At 43.9% G+C, this 22,698-nt stretch overlaps 1 protein-coding gene across 3 annotated transcripts in view; it reads left to right on the forward strand.

Moving 5' to 3' along the window:
- The window catches only part of LOC138299642 (zinc finger and SCAN domain-containing protein 30-like), a 169,654-nt gene that overhangs the window by 65,696 nt on the left and 81,260 nt on the right, over positions 1 to 22,698 (forward strand). For all 3 annotated transcript variants that reach the window (XM_069238093.1, XM_069238092.1, XM_069238094.1), the window contains one exon: positions 2,209 to 3,021. In XM_069238093.1, the coding sequence (XP_069094194.1) occupies positions 2,286 to 3,021 (736 nt within the window). In that variant the 5' untranslated portion in view covers positions 2,209 to 2,285. The remainder of the gene's footprint in view (positions 1 to 2,208; positions 3,022 to 22,698) is intronic.

Consider the following 22,698-nt stretch of genomic DNA (forward strand, 5'->3'; position numbering starts at 1 on the left):
TACTCAGATACTTATCTGTGTGTCTACCTTAAGCACAGACTTCTGAAAGATAGTTCCCTGATTCTAAGAAATGTCCTCAAGTGTGTGACATATATTATATTTCTGGGCTAAGAAAATATTGTCTCTCTTTTTAGCAGCCTTCATACCTACATACCTTGTACTTTAGAGTCATCTAGGCATTCCAGTCACACTATTGCCATCCCAAAATTAAATTGAATTCTGGAGTCCATTTGGCACATTCTGATCCACTTCAAAATGCATGTAGGACTTTACAAACTCCAGTCTGAGGACCTTGGGAACGTCTGGGCGATTTGTGAAGCACAACCGTCAGAATCCAGTACTGAACTGTCAGAGACTTTCTGTATGCTGTAGCTTTTGCCTGGAGCTCTGTATCAACGTGCCTTCATACAAAAGAATTTATGTGAAAATGTCACGGATTCGGGCGGGTCTGATCAGGACTCTGGTTGGGACACCCCTTGAGGGCACCGAATATCCTAAAGAGGTAGTGTACTGGGGCAGAAGAGCAGCTAAAGGCATACACGGAAAGGAAAGGACAGCTATGGACAGGCACAGGGAACAGGAACGTAAAAGCAGAGCAACCCTTGTGTGAACAAACAGGAAACTGATTACTAATGGACAAACACCCTGGGGTCGTACACAGAGTAGGGCGCAGAACCTCCCACAGTGACAGGGAATATCAATGCCTCTGTGTAGTTTGCTCTTACAGATAATCACCCTGCAGCCCCATAGAAAGGAGGCAGCAGAAGTGATTCTGTCTCTGGACCCTAGAGCACAAACAAGGATAGTACTTACATACACACAACAAGCTCCTGTGGGTCCAGCTGGAAACACAGTGGAGATTCCTGGAACAACAGCAATAGCACACTGTCACTGTTAGGCACGAAAGACAGCGTATAATACTAGACAAGGAGGGGGCCTGGAATTGCCTCCTGAAAACCAGGAGCCAACCCTAGTACAAAGGAGGACACTTATACACTGGTGAAGACTGATAGAACACTAACCAGACACAAATACCGACAGGAAACAGAAACAGAAGGGACAAACTAAGAGACAGAGGCAGGAACAGGGAACAGGCTCAGGCTGAAGCAAAGGCAGGACTAGGACTGGAAAACAGGGCGCAAACTTCTGGCTGGAACAGGCAAGGACAGGGCTGGAATACAGGGAGTAGGATTAAGCAGTAAACAGGGCTGGAAAACAGAGAGCAGGATCAGGCTGAAACAAGGCAGGAGCAGGACAGAGAAACAGGGGACAGGCTCTGGAAGAAACAAACGGGTGCAAGGCTAAGAGGTAGAGAGCAGACTGGAACAATCAGGAGAAGGGCAGAGAAACAGGAAACAGGATCAAGCTGGAACAGAACAGGAACAAAACTGAAACACCATCCGATAAGGGGTCTGTAACACAAAGGAATCGAACTCCAATGCACAACGGGGATCTTGAGGAAATGGCTCCTTATAAGCAGTTCCAAGCTGGGCTGCACAGGAGAGGTCTTAGGTGTGTGTAGTTTCAGACACTTGCAAGCCCTGGAGGAGAGGATCCGATGAAAAGGATCAACTGGACTTCTCCCATAGAAAACAATGGGAAAAAGAATCCAGGCTTCCTGACTACAAGGCTGTGCATTATGGGCTTTGTAGTCCCCGGAAGCAAATGTAGTACTACACAAGTATACCATGGCGAAAAGAGAAACAAACAGGATTCAGCAAGGGACTCTAGATAAGTGTTCAAAGTGATTCCCAGGCTACCAAGAGTCTCCTTAGAGCGCCCCCTAGAAATGGGACGACAGAGTTGTAACAGAAAAGCAGAATGATCCTTTTTCAAAATTGCATTATACGGGAAGCCTTGTCTACTAACATTGCTATTGAGACCAGTCATTACATTGATATTTAAACACAGCAGCATGTGTCATATTTTTCTCTAGGGCTTAAATTATCATCATGTTTTCTTTTGAATTGGCATTCTGAATGAGAAGTTTAGGATTCCTTTGCAAATTCTAGCATTACTGTGGTTTAATCTAAAATGTTTATCATGTTTGGTTGTGAGGTGTCTTTCTGAATGAGTTGCTTAGGACTCCTATGTAAATTCCAGTGTTATTGTGTTTTAAGAAGAACATTAAACACATGGTGCAGTTGACTTTGCTTGTAACTAATGCTTACTAATGGTTGCTTGTAAATGTTGTCACTTATTTTTCAGGTGATTCTACATCATCTTCGAAGGCAATATATTTAGTATGCTTGAGTGAATGTCTCATTCATTTTAAAGGTGACTGAATGATCAAGGCGTCGATTTGTGATGAAGTTCGCCAAACAGCAGACACACCAAAGTTGAAAACCTGCTTTGAGAGACTGGAGCAGCCACTAGGACAAGTTGAGGTTCAGATTCAGACAAATCATCAAAATTCTAAAATGGCAAACATAGGGACATACCAGACTCTGATTCAAGACCACGTGCCTTTCAAGATTGAGCCTGGAAGGGATGCGGAAGCCTTTCTAGTAGCATTTGAGTGTGCTGCAGAAGAGTCTTTTTGGCCTAAAGATAAGTGGGTCATGCATCTTGCTCCCTTTCTTTCCAAAGAGGCCAAGACTATTTACCAGGCTTTGCCATACAACACTACACATGATTATGATCGGTTGAAGGACGCTATCCTCAACCATGTAGGTATCAGTGAAGAAAGTTACCGGGAAAAGTTCCGCAACCTTACTTTCAGAACAGGAGCAAGACCACGTATGGTTGCTCACCAATTACATGACTGGGGGAAAAAGTGGCTGAAACCAGAGATCCGAAGCCCTGCTGAAATTGTGGAACTAATTGTACTGGAGCAGTTCATCCAGATCCTGCCAACAGGTGCTAGTGAATGGTTAAGTCATCAGCAAGTATGGTCTCTTGACAGTGCAATTCAGTTAATTGAGATTTACTTAGCTGGGGAAGGTTTTACACAAACTGTGGGAGATCGCAACACAGATGCCCAACAATTGTCAAGGGAAGAAGTAGCTCTTCTAGCTGAAGGTACAGTAAAACATTTTTTATACATACTATGTACATATATCATGAGTCTGTATGTCACGGATTCACAGAAAGATGGACAGCAAATAAACTCTCTCCTGCAAAACCTTTATGGATTTTTGTTGATAATGTTGACATACTGTAAAAATTTGTTTTGTGCAGGGAAGTTTTTGTGGGACCATGCAAACATTGGTAGCTTAAGGGTTTTGAACCTGAAGTGTGGTGAAAGTCCATCATACATGGATTTTTACAACTGACTGATGTTCTCTAAATTTCCTGTTGACAATTTAGATTGTGAAAGTGTATCTGGTAGGAATGCCTGTAAAAGTATTTCACTGTTTCTTTCGCCCAGCCAGAGTTGGTGTTGCCCGAACATAGACCGAATGAAATTGACTTTGATTTTAGGTGACATTTTATTATTTAGGGGTCTTAAGTTTAGGCTACCAAAAGCCACCATAAAATAAGAATACTCACCCTTTGATGTATTATGTTTACTGAGTCTGGCATTACCATATGTATATAGGGTTTCTTGGGGTTTGTGATCTGCACAGACAGTGAACAAATATTTAATCATGTCAGAAAACCTTAGCTCACTTATAGGCTGAGGTACACATCACATTTTATTATAGATTACCACCAACAATTCTGGGTGAAACCGTTGGAAAATAAATTATTTTCTGAATTTGCACTGCCCAGTGAATCCATAGTGAGATAGCAGAACGCCAATCCAGTGATTGGCTTCTTTAGAAACTTCGCTATACATGTGAATTCTGTTTACACAGAATTACAGATCTTAAAAATTCAAAATAAGCTTTTTCTCTTAAAGCTTATTGGGTAGGTAGGTCAAACTACTAATTGCCTGATATTGAATAATGTGCAGTGCAATCCTGCATAGCCAGAGGTTGCCGAATCCATGCTACATTTTCACAATATCCATATAACAAGCATTTGTACTGCAGTAGTTCTTGCATTTGCTTGAGTTCGAGCTATTGGCGTTGTAAATGTATAACTGTACTTTTCTTGCCACATAAATTGGTCAACCCTGCCGCATATTTTGGTCCTCTCTGCCACATAATTCCAGTGGCCCTGCATATAAGTAAAGGACTTCCATTAACCTTCTTCCTCTATCTGCTGAATAAATGTAAACATTGTCATTTTTTTTTTTTATATATATTATTATTTGGTACAAGTGTCACTTCATTGCATAGAATGAAAGATTTCCTAGCTATCGTAACGGGAAGTTTAAATTCTATTAGGGACACGGAGGCTAGGATTAGGCATTTCTTTCTTCCTTTATTCACTCCAGCAGCCATTAACGAACATTACAATAAACATTTCCCATAAGGCATAGGGAAAGAAAACATCATCTGATCCACCAATCCAGGCACCTCTATCCAGATAAGCTCCTGCAAGGATGCTCTATCTCCCTCTTTCTTTGCTGCTTCAGCAGCTAGAGACAAGTGTTTCATAGAGTTGATATTGACCAGTATTTATTTGTGTGTATTTTATTGCACTTTGCGCAGCTGCTTGTACACCTTGCAGCTGCGTCAAGGCTCACTGTTCTTCTAGGTAAAGATGCGACCGTGACAGCATATGGGCTCCCGCGTCCAAGTCAGTGTTTTCTGGGCTGTTCAGTGAGGACGCGTCCGGGTAGAGAGTTTTCCTGTTCGCGGCCGTGTCCTCATTCCTTATTCCTCAGTGTTTGGCCCAGTTTGGGGCGGCTGCTGGGGCCATCGCCCCGTAGCGGGCGTATTGTTTTATTACAGCTCTTTATGCGGTGCGGTCTTCCGACTGCTAGGGGAACCGCGCTAAGGCCCACCCCTCCCCCCCACATCTGTGCATCTTTACTCCCCCCCCCCCCCCCCCCACAGCCGGCACGTCATTCCCCCATCCTGGAAGGCTTGGTGAAGCGTGCGCAGCTGTTGTTTGTTTGGGGGCAGTGTGATTACATTATATTTTCCTACATTACTGAGAGCCAATGTCTGGAGCTTGACACCCGTTCACGGGTAGGTTTTATAACTCCTTGGGGCTTGCCCATACAGCCTTAGTTCCCTCAGATTAGCAGGGAGTGATAGTCCCAGACTGTGAGGGTAACAGCAATTCACCCCTTTGGGTCTATTATTTCATAGGGGACACCCTTATTGATACATTCCCCAGGCACGCCTTATGCGATCTAAAAATGGAGGAGGTGGGTAGTTATTGTGAGGAAGAGGAGGTTACCTACCTACCTACCGATTGATGATCGTTTTTGCCAAATAATGGATGTGTCAATTTTCAAGGCAGTTTCACTGGTGGTTGCTACTCTGGAGAAGAAAATTCAACAGCTTCAGCTTATTGAAAAAATAAGTTAGAAAATGGGAAGCACCAGGAAGATATGCAGCTGCTGGTAAAGTCAGAGGGAACCCGACTACGAGCTAGTAATGGGGCTGAACGAGCTCAGGCGCTCTGACTCACCAGATAAGCAGATTCCACTGTGGACATTGCTACTGTCTTTACATCTTAGAAGACAAAAGCAGCACTGCGGCTTGCCAGTCGCTTCTCGTGATGTTAAAAGCTGCCCTGGAAAGGTGCAGATTCTACAGCTTGACGACCTCCAGCCTTCCCTCCTCCTACACAGTACAAAATGCTGATGAAATGAGGCTATTTTTTTTTTAATCAGGCCGGAACGTTGCTTTTCTCCAGGAGCCTACATGCGGACGAGGGGAGCTAAGAGCGCTGCAGTGACACTCCTCCACTCGTGGTTTTTGTTACTTAAATGTTGTTGTTCAGATGTAAAAATATCACAGGGAAACATAACAGACATGAAGCAACAAACATTTGAAAAACAAAAAGTGTGTGGCAAATTACCAACAGGATGCTTCTGTTCTCGCTCCGCCCTCCCCCTTCAGAAGCCTTAAATTGTTCCATTGCAGTGCGCTTCGCTCCCCTCTCATGCACGAAGGCTCCTGGAGCAAAGAAATATTCTAGCCTGATAAACAAGAGAAAGAGAGCAAGGGCGAACTGGCCCTGGAAAAGCTCCCCTCTGCTGTTGGTTTATGTTTACAGAGGGATCTGGTGGGGAGGAGGGACTGAATACGCACCCACAGTGTACGATGAAAAAGCAAATGCTAAAAAAAAAGTCCCCTGCAGAAAAGAGAAACAGGACATAGCGTAATTATACAGTAGTTGGTGCTCTTTCCAAAGAGAAACAGGCAGGACAAAAGAGGCAGGACTGACCACTAGCAAGCAAGGATTTTTAAAGAATTTTTAAAGGACACTGCAACCAACAAATGAAATAGCTTTGAACTCATAGTGTAAGTATACTTAAAAGTATACAACATGTCAAATGCTTACGCTCGACCTAAAAACAATGTGCATTTATTGAATTTTAATGGAACCATCCAATCTTTTCTCCTGAAAATCTGCCATGGAGTAGCCTCTTTTGAGCTTACATTGAACAGATCCCAATAACCGATTCATCAAGCTTTGGCTGTTTTTATGGATTTCCACACGCAATAAGGCAAAGAGTGTAAATTGGTCACTAAAAACCATCTATGATGTGTCACTATATCAGCTCAGAAATAGCGGGTAGAAAACAGCAAATTCATAAATATTACACGTTTCTACACCTTAAATAAATTCTAGGTGGTTTTAGAATGCCAACTTAATTATTTTCTGCTTACAGGAGACGTTGCTGAAATTGGTGCTAATCTGTTTACCACAAAAATCTAATTATCAACATTCCATCTATTACTTTTTTTTTATACTTTAATTTGTTGGCCCAAGTGGTGCGGTGTGTCCAGATGTGGGTTCCGTGCACATTGTATCACTGGAACCATGTGGCACCTGGCTGATGAGCTGTAACTAGGGAAAATCGAGTCCTAGGTTGTTTGCGTTGCGGTTCAGGGAGAACTTGGCCTGACAGCTGGGGATGGACTGTTCCCATTGGAGCAGGGTCAAAACTGATTTGCTTATGGCTGGGATCAAACTGAGATGGCATGATGTGCAAAATAAAGATGACTTGGATGCGGCCTGTGTAATTAGTAAAGAACCAAACCATATACAGATGTAAAATAAATAAAGGGAAATAAGGAATGAGTTCCAAAGGCTTACCTTCCCACCTATGAGTCTCGGGCAAAGCACACCCTATCTACGCACCATGTGCCAAAATGCAAGTACTACAACGAGCAGAGCTTCAAGTAGATTCTCTGCACTTGCGAATGTGAAAGATAGTAGCATATGATATTTGATGGGTCATAAAGAAAATCCACTAAATTTGGGATTGACCTTTAAAATTAAATAGTGCAGCAAAAGGCATATCTCTCCATGAATACAAACTTACTCTATGTAAAACTACACTGGTGGATGCTGTATTGTCTTATGAGATGAAGGAGGGTTATATAAGGTGGAAAAAAGCTTTGTGTAGATGCGCCACTTGAAGGAGTTGTGTCCAAAATATCAGAAACTTGATTCAGCTTTGGTCCTGAAGAAGGCCAATTTACCAGTTTGACAGAAAACGGCCTAACATGCAAACCAGATATTCTGGTGCCTAACACTAACTACCTCCAAGCATCAACCTAAACCTTTTGTACATTTTAATGTTGCCAGGGGGCCCATGAATAAAAAGCACAGTATTGGACATCCGCTAGGTAATTTTAACCTTTTTCTACATAAGACCCTTCAAATAAAAATATCAAGAGTTACTTCAGAAGGGGTTGATCCCATTCAGCGATATCATCTAACTGGATGAGGACCCTATGATAACGCATGTCACAGACAATCTATGGATTACAGTCCTTTTTACCAGCTCTGAAGTTTAATAGGCGGACATGAGAGAAGCTAAACCAGAATCCATAGCAATTCCTTGATATATGGTTCATAATTAGATGACCTTATCTCTATTGTTTATGAAGCTTTTATCAGCGTCAATCTACATTTAAGGGCCTGCAAATAATGCAAAGAAGATTCCGAAACTCAAGGAGACTTTATATATAACATGCTTGGCTTTTCGAGGAGAACGTGCTAGTTTTTTTTAATAGCATTTATTTTCAGTTTTTTTTCTTTTTTATCAGGCAATACATCATAGGCCAGTTAAAGACATATTCTATCATATTACATTCAATAGGCAAACAATCAGTTAGACACCTGTTTGTTAAGTTCTTTATTGTCTGCAGTAATACATCATTATGAAACCTGAAGTGTTAATACACAGAACATTAATAACACAATCCATATCAGTCAGTACTGTGACAATTCAATTAGTGTACAGCCAGTTTCTTTACGAGGTATGTTCGTTATGGGTCCCAAATATCTCGGTGGCTTGCTTCTGCAGGAAGGAAAGGTACGTACGTTTCAGATTGCTCAGAAGCAGGTTGAGAAGTGTGCCACCCAGTCTTCTATTTTGGGAGTAACAACCCATCTCTAAGTCATAGCCATCTGTTTCACCAATAACAGAGCTAGCATCATAATTACGATATCCTCCCTAGCTTTTCAACCTCAGCGGCTCGAATCAGTTGTTAAGCCTAATATCGCCATGCTGACTAGCGTGTAGTATGTCCGGTGATGTATTTTAGTTGAATTAAAGGAAATTTGTCATTGTTCGTGACATCCTTAACTTGTCAGCAACAGTAGTGCTGTTGTATCCCTGTTATGTCACGTTCCAGTTCCGGCTCCCATTGACTTTAAACATGTATCTCTTCAGCTGGCCTGTCATCGATTGTATTGTTATAGGGGCTCGTAATCATTTTAGCTGTGCTGGGATTCTTCATGATCAGTGTGAGTGCCTTCCACTCCGCATGCTGCACCAGCATGTTACTATAAATCTGGAGGGGAGAGACACATAGCTTTTGTTACATTAACATATCTATGAATTTGCCCTTCCTACCATTCGCATATTCCAGAAAAGTTTGAAATGTTTTGTTAGCAAAGAGGTCACCAGATTTCTCATCTGTAGCTGTTTAATTGCACCCCTTTCAGTGGTTATTTCTATTCTGAGATTATTAGGCAACGGAGTCATAGGGGAAAACATCCCTGTGTCTCTAAATTGTGATGTGGGACCTGTCTGTCCTTGTAAAAACAAAAATATGCAAATTGCCCTTGTGCAACATAATAATATATTTCGAAATTTGAGGCAGCATATCTCCCTTCTTCAAAGGGGAGCCGAAGCTTAGACCACGCTAAACTAGGTAGTCGCCTTTCCCATTCAAGTCAAACCAATCAGTGTCTTAAGCTGACCCAAAAAAGGACCTGGCGAGCGAGACTTGTGTATCTGAAAATAGGTATAATAACTTTGGTAATAGCACCATTTTCATGCGAGCTATTCCGTTAGTGTCAGGGGAAACTTAATTCACCTTTCCACCAGCTTCGCAAACCCAATCATACATTTCACATCATTTTCTTACATTGGCGATTTTATATACCATGGTATTGAATACCCAAGTACCTCATTATTTCTAACTGCCACTTGATGGTGAAATCCGGCGCCAATAAGCACGTGTTCTTAGTCAGGGGCATTAGTGCAGAATTGGATCAATTTATTGTAACACCCAACCAGTTCCTGAAGAAGATTATTTCTTGAACTATCAGGTTTAAGCTTTGTGGAGGGTCTTTGACTAATATTTAAATATAATTGGCGTACATTGATAGTAAAGTTGTACGAGTTCCAAATTTGATACCTCAATGCTAGTGATATTCTCTCACTGTGCTCCTCCAGAGCTATCGCCAGAGTAAATAAAAGGGTTGATGGTGCAACCCTGATGAGTTCCTCTATTAATTATAAGCAGCAATTTATTTTAGGCCTGGCAGTGGGCTGAGAGTATAAAAGGGAGATCCATTTCAGCATGCCATTGCCATACCCGTTCTTTCCACAATCATCAGGAGGAATAGCCATCCAAGGGAATCAAAGGCTTTAGTAGCATCTAGGAGTGCACTACTGCTAACAGCTCCAGATCAGTCTGTCACCTCAAAAAGATTAAGCAAGTTGTTATCTGTGGACCTGCTCAGTATAAAGCCGGAGTGATCTAGTCTAATGAACCCAGGTAGCAGTGGGACCAGCCTTTTGGCCAATATCTTAGCCAGGATAGCCTATGATAACAGTTACAGAAATCAAGGGGCTTATCTGCCATGAGCAGGGTTATCAAAAGGCCTCTCTAGAGGTTCCAGGCAGTACACCACCTAAAAAGCCTCATTATAAACTGCTAGTAAGAATTGAGTGATCTCTTTGTAAAACTCAAGAAGTCCATCACTCCATGGTGCTAAGCTATTTTTCATACTGCGAATAACCCCTTTTATCTCAACCAGCGTAATTTGGTAGCATATTGGTTCACGTTTACTCAGCTCTAACCATGCAAGCTCTAACCTTTTCTAAATAAGTGTGAATCTTCTGGGTGTCTACACCTGCTTTAGGTATGTATAACTCAGAATACGTTTTGATGAACTCTTCCAGTTTCTTCCGTGTACCTTTAAGGGTGACCCCATCACTAGACTGAGTTTGAATTATATCAGAAGCTGCCCATGCAGGCCGTGCCATTCCCACCAGGGTACGTCCTGGGCATTCCCCCTCGCCATATCTCCCTCCTGCTGTATATTTCCCAAGACCTTCCTTTCCGCTGGATCTCAGACTTCTACCTTCTTTAAGTTGAGGTCAGCCTGCACTGCTTGATCTGACACCGTCATTTGTTTCAACTCTAATGGGCTGATTTCTGACTCGAGCCTGTCAACATCACCACCGTGTGATTTGAGGCTACTGTGTCCTTTTGCTGCGTTGGAAGCGTCCCATATGTGTTGCATGTGTCTCAACTGATTACTCAAAAAATAGTTAAGGATCACTACTTAATTTCATCTTGGAATACTGGGCTAGGCAGGGCAGACGGTTTTAATAGCCACAATCCATGTATGCGTTTGATGGAGAGAATTGTTGAATTCTAAGTTACTGGGGAGTGGTCAGATAGAATGTGTCAGGCAATGGAATCAACTCAGCCGATAATATCTCTTGTATATAACCTTGCTGAGGACCCACGTAATGATGAATAAAATGTATATATGCAGGAGTCTGGCTCCTAGGTTCCGAACAGATCATTCAAGTCAGATTGTGCTATTATGTTGTTAAGTGTCGCCTGCCTGTGCCTTACTATTCCACTTCCACTACTGTCTAATTCCAGCTGAAGTATCAAAATAAAATCACCACCCCAAATAATAGATTGTGGTTCACCATTAGTTAGGTTCATCCTCGCCTTTTAAAAAAGGGTAATCAAAATTAGGACAGTATATATTTACTGTCGTTTATTTCGTGCAACCCAATTTATCCCAGTGATATGACACAGTGCACCTCATCATAAGATATTGTATTGAAGGGCGTAAAGTGAGATCTCCATCTCACCAGCACAACCGTGGAGTAAAAGAGACATCTATAAGATGCCCAGTTTCTGGTGATTTGTTTGGGGTGGACAGGAGCTAAAGGAGTCTCTTGCAGTAATGCAATGTTGATTTTCTGTCTGCTTAGATGGTCTGAAACCTGTTGTGCTTTACAGTGAATATTAATTCCTGTGACGTTCCACATTATACATTTTAGTGTGCTGCCCGTGGTGTTTCTGCATGCTTTATCTGACTCACTCATCATCACACATCGTCTTTAACCAGTGTCTGCCAAGTGTGTATGAACGTATCATTTGGTGTATTCTGACATGCCTATATTCTGTGACAATATCCCCAGACCACCACTCACCTACCATTTTGAGACCCAATTTCTCAGCTCACCATCCTACTATAACGCCTAATGACCTAAAAGAAAAAATACACATAAGCGCTATGAGTACCAAACCAGCTATTGCATTCATGATGAAGGTCGCCAGAGCAAAGATATAACTTAGATTGAACATGTATTACACATTTACTCAGTTCAGGAGTATGTCAGCTTAACCTCATTGTACAGTGATCATGTTATCGGTGACCACTCAATTTGACCTAAGACAGTAAGTATTTGTTTGAACCTGAGTTCAAGCAATCCAAAACAGAACAGTCCTTTCAGATCATGTTAACAAGTGTGTACTAATAAAACCTTCCCACTTTAACTTATTCTTTACAACATTAGTCAGTGGCGCTGGGCCCACAATTTATGACTGTTTATTTTGTTTTTATTACGTCACATTCTGTACAAGCAGTAATATCTTTATGCTAAGGATTCTACGCCACAAGTATAATCAGCCAATTATATCTGATAACAAAAAGCATCAACCCATTTTCATCTTTACTGCATGCGACTTCACTGAGGTGATAAGAATTCAAATGATTTGATAGAATCCTTCCCCCTCTTGACTGATAGGGCCAATTTGGGAATTATCTTGTTCACTTATTTTGGTTCAGACAAACATGGGCTTTACCATTTAATTCAAATTTCAGCTTGGCTGGATAACATAGGATAGTGTATGTCGATGTCTTGAAGCTGTTTGTTGATGGTGCCAATTTCCTCCTTGCATCCTGCACTGACTTAGTAAAATCGGCACACAAGAAGTGTCTACTTTGAGCCTGAGTTTCTCAAGTTCCATTTACATGATTTTTGTAATTTCACTTACGCTGTTGCCTCATCTTCTGCATCAGATATTCTGCGCTCAGGTAGGTCCAGCTGTGCCTGCTGATTGTATAGTCTATTTTGTAATTCTTTTGTGAGTCTTGTTAGCTTATTTTGGAGTTTATGGTATCCAGAGTACCTTTGATTTCCAGCAAGAATTCTTTAACATCAGCTTAACGAAGTCAGGCCAAGTTCGCCCTAACGCTCGGCAGAGCACCTCTACGACTCGCAAAGGTCAATATGGGCTACTTAGCGTCTGGTTTTCCCATTCTGCTTAACGTGGGCCAATACTAGTCATCAATGAATCAAAATTATCCAAATTAGGGTGATACAGCGCGTTACGGCAATCACCTCACCAGTGCACAGTGTCAGTATCAATTTGCATATTGTTATAATGTGCTGTGATTATGAAAGAGGTCTTGGAGATCATCAGCACACAATTAGCTACTAGTGTCCAGTTTATCTATTATGTACTTTGTAAGATGCACTCACTTCAGGTTTTCACATTAATGGGCATTTCAGCCTTCAGTGTCCGATTCAAGCTCTCTCAGAACCAGGACACTGTTGTAGGCGCCCTTACTTGAGCACCGATTTCACCGGACGCAGTCAGGCGTGGGCCGCATTAATCATGCCAGGCACCCCAACAATGCACAGCGTGCACACACTACTCTTAAAGCCTCAGTGCCCTGTTGCCGCAGTTGTTAACGGCGTCCCTCCTCTTTGGGGGCGCGATGCACCCCTCCAGTTGTGGCCCTGCAAGCAGTGTGCAAGGTTTCTGTGCAAGGTTAGCAGCCACCCATGCTGTGCTGATCTCCGGGCTTGTTAACTCTGCCAACAACGCGTTCTTCTGCAACACTGCCTGAACATCTCCCACAATGCTCGCCGATAAAAAAGACCATATCGTTGCGGTACTGGTGCTTTAAAAAGCCAGGGTCGAGTGGCTATCTAAAAAAGCTAAATTGGATAATATAAATACGTTTGTGGATGAAATATTTTCAAGGATGAGAGATACAGCATCCAAAAAAGAAGGATTGTATCAATTCTGTTACTTCCTCTTGCATGTCTAATAAACATGATCTAAACAAAAGAGCCACATCAATCGTTAACAAGACATATCATAAGGAGTCAGCCAGACCTATTGCTAAATTTTCTGTGTGTTTTGGATCACCTTCCTATGGGGGTTCTGATTCTGGAGTGCCAAGTATTGAGCTTCAAGACTATTTTTCTAATGCTGTTGCTGTCAGCCTTAATTGCTAGAAAATATTATTACGTTAATGAGTTCTGCCAGGAAAGGTTCCAGAAGGACATACAACCTGATTGAGAGGAGGAAATATTAGTGAATCATCCACTAACTTGCATTCTTCAGCCGCAACGTAGTGTACCATAGGTGGTAAGCAGGAAGCCTGAGCAGTTGACTGTGTGAATGACTGCAAAGTAAATTGTGGCCTACTTTCTGGAAAACGTAAATACAATGTGACTAACATACTGCGAGAGATCGCTGGCATGCAAGAGGATCACTATGTGGGCACCGAATGTGTACTCCCACTTTGAGGGTCGATTTTAGTGCTTAGAATCTCTGCCAGCATTTGTTGTAAAGATCAGGTCTTCCAGTGCAGAGACCCAGTTTGAAAACGTGTATTGTTAAACACGTAACAAGTAATGAATTGCAGTTTCATCAAATGAACGTTTCTAGCATGTGCTTTAATTTTGTAAATTAATGTGTCATTAAGTTATGATAAGAAAGATCATGCAAAACGCAATCGGTGATTATTTAGTGATTGTTAAGTTTGGACATTTTTCCGGGGATGTCATGAATGTTTCCGTTTAAAATGTATTTATTTTATCTGTTTTTAGCACTCTCTTTTAGTCTTCTTTATTTTAATTGTTGGTTTTAAGCATATAAATGTAGATTGCATTTAGTGCAGGCTGAGACTCCATTTTGTGCACTTTGACCTTGTCATGGTGCCTGCCTATAGAAAATAGAGGTCCTTAATCTTCCTTGGTCTAGAAAATGGAGCTCTTTAAGATCCTCGGTCTAAAACATGGTGGCTTTTATCTGTCTGAGGAACTGTAAATATGTCACATCCTTTTGACATGTAAATTTGTCATATGCCTTCTGTAGTGACATTCAAAAGTTGTCAGATCCCCTGGTAGTGGCATAAAAAATGTTGTATCCTCCCGGTAGTAAATAAATACAGATTCCTTCTGCAACAACAGTCTGGGACAGGTGCCTTTTCGAAGGTCAAGTAACAACTATAACCCAAACAATGTAGTTTGGATTGAAATATTTTTACCTTATTCGTACATCTATCTGATGTATATGATTTTGTCAATACATTCCTTAAGAAAGATCAGAGGGATCGATTTACTATAAACGCCCTTTGAAATCACCATCATCTCGAAGAGAGAGTCTTCTTCCAAGATGCAGATCCAGACATAGATGGGCACAGCACAAGATTCTAGCTTAACTGAAGAAGTCTCCTGCTAGACTGTCAGAGAATCTGCAGCTGAGTGGTGCCAGAATTGTGTTTTCACACAGACGCAATCTCCTTGCCCTTGACCTTGACCTTGTGCTTGAACTAGCTAGCAAGCTATTCCAAACAAGCAACAAATCCTGTTTTCCCAGGTATGTGCACCACCTCTGAAACTCAAGAAATAGGCTTATTATTTATTTACCTGCAAAACGCCTAGAAATAGCGCAGTGAGAGTATTAACCTCTTCTGTGCCCAGGACGTAATGGTTACGTCCTGCGGCACAGTGCTCGTGTGCCCAGGACGTAACCATTACGTCCTGGGCACAGAGCCAAGAGGGAGTGCTAGCGCTCCCTCTGTGGGGTTCCCCCACCCCTCCAATCCAGGGATGGAAGGGGAAGCCCTTCCCCTTCCACCCCCGACAGCCATCCCAACCCCCTGACCCCCCTATGACGGCAGCGCACACTGACTATCACAGAGGCCTCCTCCCATCACGCTGGAAGCTCAGCTTACAGCGCGATCGGAAGAGAAATGCTCAGCATTTCTCTTCCGATCTTGTGGAGGAGGCCTGAGAGGCTTCAAAGGGAAGGAAAGGAATTTCCTTCCCTTTGAAGTCTCTCTGAGCGTTTTAGCAGCTGGATTGCAAAGCAATCCGGCTGCTAAAATGCCCACTAACACCAGGGATTTATTTTATGAAAGGAAACTGGCATGAGGGGAGCAATCCCTTGGGCAAGGGTCGCTCCCAGGGGGGGCATTTCTTTTTTAAGGCCTTTTCTGCCCCCCCCGGGCCGATTTTAGGTCAATCTGCCCCCAAGGGGGGCAGAAACCACTAGGCACCGGGGATCTTTTTTTTTGCACCAATGTCACGCAAGGGGAGCGACCCCGTAGGCAAGGGTCGTTCTGGGGGGGCAGGGGGGGGGGGGGAAGTGGGGGTATTTATTTCAGGCCATTTCTGCCCCCGGGGGGGGGGGGGCAGAAACCTCTAGGCGCCAGGGCTATGTTTTTTTTTTTTTTTTTTGTGTTTGTTTGTTTTTTAGAGCAGGGGAGCAACCCATTAGGCAAGGGTCGCTCCCCTGGGGGGCAAATTGTATTCAGACCATTTCTGCCCCCCTTGCGGGCAGATTGGCCGATTTTAGGTAAATCTGCCCCCAAGGGGGGCAGAAACCACTAGGCACCGGGGACCTTTTTTATTGCACCAATGTCACGCAAGGGGAGCGACCCTGTAGTCAAGGGTCGTTCGGGGGGGGGGGGGGGAGGGAAGTGGGGGTATTTATTTTAGGCCATTTCTGCCCCCGGGGGGGGGGGGGGCAGAAACCTCTAGGCGCCAGGGCTACGTTTTTTTTTTTTTTTTTGTGTGTTTGTTTTTTAGAGAAGGGGAGCGACCCATTAGGCAAGGGTCGCTCCCCTGGGGGGCAAATTGTATTCAGACCATTTCTGCCCCCCTTGGGGGCAGATTGGCCGATTTTAGGTAAATCTGCCCCCAAGGGGGGCAGAAACCACTAGGCACCGGGGATCTTTTTTTTTGCGCCAATGTCACGCAAGGGGAGCAACCCCGTAGACAAGGGTCGCTCTGTGGGGGGATGGGGGGGCAGGAGGGCAGGATGGCAAATATATTTTAGGCCATTTCTGCCCCCCCCGAAGGCAGATCGGCCTATTGTTATTAGGCCAATCTGCCCCCAGGGTGGGCAGAAGCCTCTAGGCGCCAGGGATACATTTTTGGGGGATTTTATTTTGTTTTTTAGAGGTGGGGAGTGACACCTTAGGCAAGGGTCACTACCCCGGGGGGGGGGGGGAGGCAAATTTATTTTAGGCCTTTTCTACCCCCCCGGGGGCAGATCGGCCTATTGCTATTAGGCCCATCTGCCCCCAGGGGGGGCAGATGCCTCTAGGCGCCAGAGATAAAACATTTTTTGTTTTTGTTTTGTTTGTTAGTGGTGGGGAGTGACCCCTTAGGCAAGGGTCGCTCCCCGGGGGAGGGGGGAAAATTTATTTTAGGCCTTTTCTGACTCCCCTGGGGGCAGAGCGGCCTATTGTTAATAGGCCGATCTGACCCCAGGTGTGGCAGAAACCTCTAGGCGCCAGGGATAAAAAATATCTATATATATATTGTTTTGTTTTGTTTTTTTAGAGGTGGGGAGTGACCCCTTAGTCAACGGTCGCTCCCCTGGGGGGCAAATTGTATTTAGACCATTTCTGCTGATTTTTGTTAAGTCAATCTGACCCCATGGGGGCAGAAACCACTTAGGCACCAGGGATTGGTGTGTGTGTATGTGTGTGTTTTCTTTAGGGGGGCAGCCCCTTGGGTAAGGGTCGCTCCCCATGGGGGCACATTACTGTTGGCCATATCAGATGGGCCTATTTTTGGAAGGCCCATCTGCCCCCAAGGGAGGGGGGGGGGGCAGAAAGCCCACCAGAGGCCAGGGAAGTTTAAAAAATAAATAAATAAATAAGAGGGTGGGGGTATGGCCGTACCCCAACCCCAAATAAATGGGGCCAAAGTTGTTCTGCCCACCAGTGGGCAGATGAGGCAATTACCCCTGCTCCACACCCGGGGGGGGGGGGGGGTAGCAGAAAGTCTATTAGATGCCAGGGACTAAAAAAAAAAAAATATATATTGGGGTGGTGGCCACCAACCAGTATGGGCCTGGTTACGCACCCACCTCAACTGAAGGGGGTAACGGTTTTTCAGCTCTCCCCGCACTCTATAACATCTTATCCCACAGCAAGCAAGAAGACATTTGATTATTTTGGGTTTTAGTTTTACATTTGGGCCATGAGAGCTTGGCTTACTCTCAAAATTGTCCCACTTGTAATGGTGAGGGCTGCACTTTATGGACTTTGGGACGCTGCCATGTAGAAAAATCCACAAGACCTAGACACATCTGAAAACTAAACATCTGGGTGATTCCAGGGTGGTGTGTTTCACATGCACCGCACCATTTTGGTACCCACAATCCCCTGCAAACCTCCAACTTTGCTGGAAATCATACTTTTTTCCCACGTTTTTGTGATTGAACCTTCCAGAATCTGCAGGAATCCACAAGATTCCTACCACCCAGCATTGTCTCAACTATACAGAAAAAAATTCTGCTGCACTTGTCAGCCTAAAAATGTTTTTTTTTGCAAACTGCCCTTTTGGACCCCCTTTGTTCCCCCTCAGTATCAACATGTTTTTGGCTCTTCCCTTTCACAAGCACTTGGCCCACCAACACAAATGAGGTATAATTTTTCCTGGGAGACTGAGGGGAACATTGGGTGGCATGAAATGTGTCCCAGTGCGGTGATCCCACACAGAAATGTGGGAAAAATTCGATTTTTTTTTTTTAGCTATATTTGAGGTTTGCTGAGGATTCTGGGGGATCCACACAAGTCACACCTCACTGGACTCTCTCGGGTGTTTTTTTTCCAGAAATGTCTGGGTTTGGTAGGTTTCCCTAGAAGGCTGCTGAGCCCAGGACCAAAAACGCAAGTAGTGTTTTGGGGCATTTTGTTTCGCGGGCAGTAGGCCCACCCACAAAAGTGAGGTACCATTTTTATCGGGAGACTTGGCTTGGGGGAATGCTGGGTGGAAGGAAATTTGTGGCTCCTCTCAGATTCCAGAACTTTCTGTCACCGAAATGGGAGGAAAAAGTGTTTTTTTGGGTAAACATCCTTTATGCCGAATTTTTTATAACGAAGTCCTGGTTAACGAAAGCGGAACAACGCTTTCTTTAACCACGACTTCGTTATTTTGTGCCTTAACCACGCATGTCCTGAACAACGAACATGCATGGTTTAGGTACAAACAAGGGAGTCGGCTGAGGAGGACGACGCAGATGACAAGGTGACGACTCAGGTAAGTGGGGGGTTTTAGGTTTTCGGGAGGGGGTGGGGGGTCAGGGGTTTTAGGTTTTAGGGTGGGGTTGGGGGGGTGGGGCGTTTTTGGTTTTGGGGAGTGGGTGGGGGGGTCAGGGGGTTTTAGGTTTTGGGGTGGGGTTGGGGGGGTGGGGCGTTTTTGGTTTTGGGGAGTGGGTGGGGGGTCAGGGGGTTTTAGGTTTTAGGGTGGGGTTGGGGGGATGGGGCGTTTTTGGTTTTGGGGAGTGGGTGGGAGGTCAGGGGGTTTTAGGTTTTGGGGTGGGGTTGGGGGGGTGGGGTGAGGGATGTAGGGTGAATGGTGCCTATTGCTAATGATTTTATCAGGAATGCCTTTACAACGAAATATCGTTGTTAAGGCATTCGTGGTAAAATCATTAGTAGTAAAGACGAGGTCGGTGTTCCGACCTCGTTGTTAAGGTTAGTAGTAGTTTAAGATTCGGTGTTCCGTCATATAACCGTTTTTTTTTGGGCCAAATTTTAAGGGTTTGCAAAGGATTCTGGGTAACAGAACCTGGTCAGAGCCCCACAAGTCACCCCATCTTGGATTACCGTAGGTGTCTAGTTTGAAAAAAATGCACTGGTTTGCTAGGTTTCCCCAGGTGCCGCCTGAGCTAGAGGCCACAATCCACAGGTAGGCACTTTGTAAAAAAACACCTCTGTTTTCTGTGAAAAAATGTGATATGTCCACGTTGTGTTTTGGGCCATTTCCTTTTGTGGGCGCTAGGCCTACCCACACAAGTGAGGTACCATTTTTATCAGGAGACTTGGGGGAACGCTGGGTGGAAGGAAATTTGAGGCTCCTCTCAGATTCCAGAACTTTCTTTCACCGAAATGAGATGAAAAAGTGTTTTTTTTTTTGGCCAAATTTTGAGGTTTGCAAAGGATTCTGGGTAACAGAACCTGGTCAGAGCCCCACAAGTCACCCCATTTCGGATTCCCCTGGGTGTCTAGTTTTAAAAAATGCACTGGTTTGCCAGGTTTGCCCAGGTGCCGGCTGAGCTAGAGGACACAATCCACAGGTAGGCACATAGTAAAAAACACCTCTGTTTTCTGTGAAAAAATGTGATATGTCCACGTTGTGTTTTGGGCCATTTCCTTTCGTGGACGCTAGGCCTACCCTCACAAGAGAGGTACCATTTTTATCAGGAGACTTGGGGAACGCTGGGTGGAAGGAAATTTGAGGCTCCTCTCAGATTCCAGAACTTTCTTTCACCGAAATGAGAGGAAAAAGTGCTTTTTTGGTCACATTTTGAGGTTTGCAAAGGATTCTGGGTAACAGAACCTGGTCAGAGCCCCACAAGTCACCCTATTTTGGATTCCCCTAGGTGTCTAGTTTTCAAAAATGCGCTGCTTTGCTAGGTTTCCCAAGGTGCCGGCTGAGCTAGAGGCCAAAATCCACAGGTAGGCAGTTTGTAAAAAAAACACCTCTGTTTTCTGTGGAAAAATTCGATGTGTCCACGTTGTGTTTTGAGGCATTTCCTTTTCCGGGCGCTAGGCCTACCCCCACAAGTGAGGTACCATTTTTATTGGGAGACTTGGAGGAACGCTGGGTGGAAGGAAATTTGTGGCTCCTCTCAGATTCCAGAACTTTCTGTCACCGGAATGAGAGGAAAAAGTGTTTTCTGGGCCAAATTTCGAGGTTTGCAAAGGATTCTGGGTAACAGAACCTGGTCAGAGCTCCACAAGTCACCCCTTCTTGGATTCCCCTCGGTGTCTAGTTTTCAAAACTGCGCAGGTTTGTTAGGTTTCCCTAGGTGCCGGCTGAGCCATAGGCCAAAATCAACAACTAGGCACTTTGCAAAAAACAGCTGTTTTTTTGAGAAAATGTGATGTGTCCACGTTGTGTTTAGGGCATTTCCTGTCGTGGGTGCTAGGCCTATCCACGCAAGTGAGGTACCGTTTTTATCGGGAGACGTGGGGGAACACAGAATAGCAAAACAAGTGTTATTGCCCCTTGTCTTTCTCTACATTTTGTCCTTCCAAATGTAAGACAGTGTGTAAAAAAAAAAAAAAAGACATCTATTTGAGAAATGCCCTGTAATATACATGCTAGTATGGACAGCCCGGATTTCAAAGATGTGCAAATATCCACTGCTTCTCAACACCTTAACTTGTTGCCATTTTGGAAATACAAAGGTTTACTTGATACCTATGTTTCACTCTTTATATGTCAGCAAATGAATTGCTGTATACCCGGTATAGAATAAAAACCCATTGCAAGGTGCAGCTCATTTATTGGCTCTGGGTACCTAGGGTTCTTGATGATCCTACAAGCCCTATATATCCCGGGAACCAGAAGAGTCCAGCGGACGTAACGGTATATTGCTTTAAAGAATCTGACATTGCAGGAAAAAGTTACAGAGTAAAACGTGGAGAAAAATTGCTGTTTTTTACCTCAATTTCAATATTTGTTTATTTCAGCTGTTATTTTCTGTAGGGAACACTTGTAGGGTCTACACAAATGACCCCTTGCTGAATTCAGATTTTTGACTACTTTTCAGAAATGTTTAGCTTTCTGGGATCCAGCATTGGTTTCTCACCCATTTTGGTCACTAACTGGAAGGAGGCTTAAAGCACAAAAAATAGTAAAAATGGGGTATGTCCCAGTAAAATGTCAACATTGTATTGAAACAGTCTGCCTGTTCCTGAAAGCTGGGAAGATGGTGATCTTGCCACCGCAAACCCTTTGTTGATGCCATTTGCAGGGAAAAAACCACAAGCCCCCTTCTGCAGCCCTTTTTTCCCATTTAAAAAACAAACAAACAATTTTCAGTGTATTTTGGCCAATTTCTTGGTCTCCTTCAGGGGAACCCACAAAGTCTGGGTACATCTAGAATCGCAAATTTGGCGTGGGTAGCTTATGTGAACAAAAAGTTCTGAGGGCCTAAGCACGAACTGCCCCAAATAGCCAAAAAAAGGCTCGGCACAGGAGGGGAAAGGGCCTGGCAGCGAAGGGGTTAAGGTCTACAAATTGTAAAGTTGCAATTTCTACCTGTAGTTTTTACTGTTCATGGAAATGTTTAGCTGTTTTCCAATTGTATTTTCTGTAAGGTTCTCAAACAATGTTATGCACACTAGATCCCAGAATAACTGTATTACAATAAATATATCAAAAAGTATGTTCCGTTTCTAGTGACCTTTGAGTGAGTAACTCATTAATGAACGATTGTCTAGATTACCACTGTTCTCTTTTGGTAACCCAGGAAGTACAGGCCCACATCAGTGGGTATAGTCAGGCTGTTGTGTGGGGCTGGACTCACCTGGAATTCACTACTAAACGTTGCCGCTCTGAACTCAGTGTCCCCTGGGAATACAAAGCTTGTAGAACTAGGTCATAGACCTACTTTACACAACTCATTGACTCACTGAGGTCGGATGTTTTGCTGCGATATTAATCAGCAGATTGCTCCTCCCATAGTGGATACGGTCACTTTGCTAAAGAAACGTGTGCTGCCCTGAGCTGCATGACTAGACACAGCAGAGTATCACCTGCTCCTTTGCCGTAGTTTGTAAGCCCGCCAACTTGTCAGAGGGAAAAACCTGTCAACTAAATTCCAAATTAAAGTGAGGGCAAAGAAGCAAATAATATTACTTCTGAATTCAGCACTTGAGGTAAAGATAAATTCAAGTACTCTTTCAAAAATAATTTTCTCCTGGTGACACATAGGGCCTCATTACAAGGCTGGCGGCCTCAAGCTTACCAGCCTGGTGGTGGCGGTCGGGATCACTGCTACTGTGCCGGTCCGGCGGCCAGACTGCCAGGTTTCTGACGTCTCTGCCGGGATCGGTGATCCGATGGATTGATGGCAG

This window comes from Pleurodeles waltl, chromosome 6 (assembly GCF_031143425.1).
Source record: "Pleurodeles waltl isolate 20211129_DDA chromosome 6, aPleWal1.hap1.20221129, whole genome shotgun sequence".
Lineage (NCBI taxonomy): Eukaryota > Metazoa > Chordata > Amphibia > Caudata > Salamandridae > Pleurodeles > Pleurodeles waltl.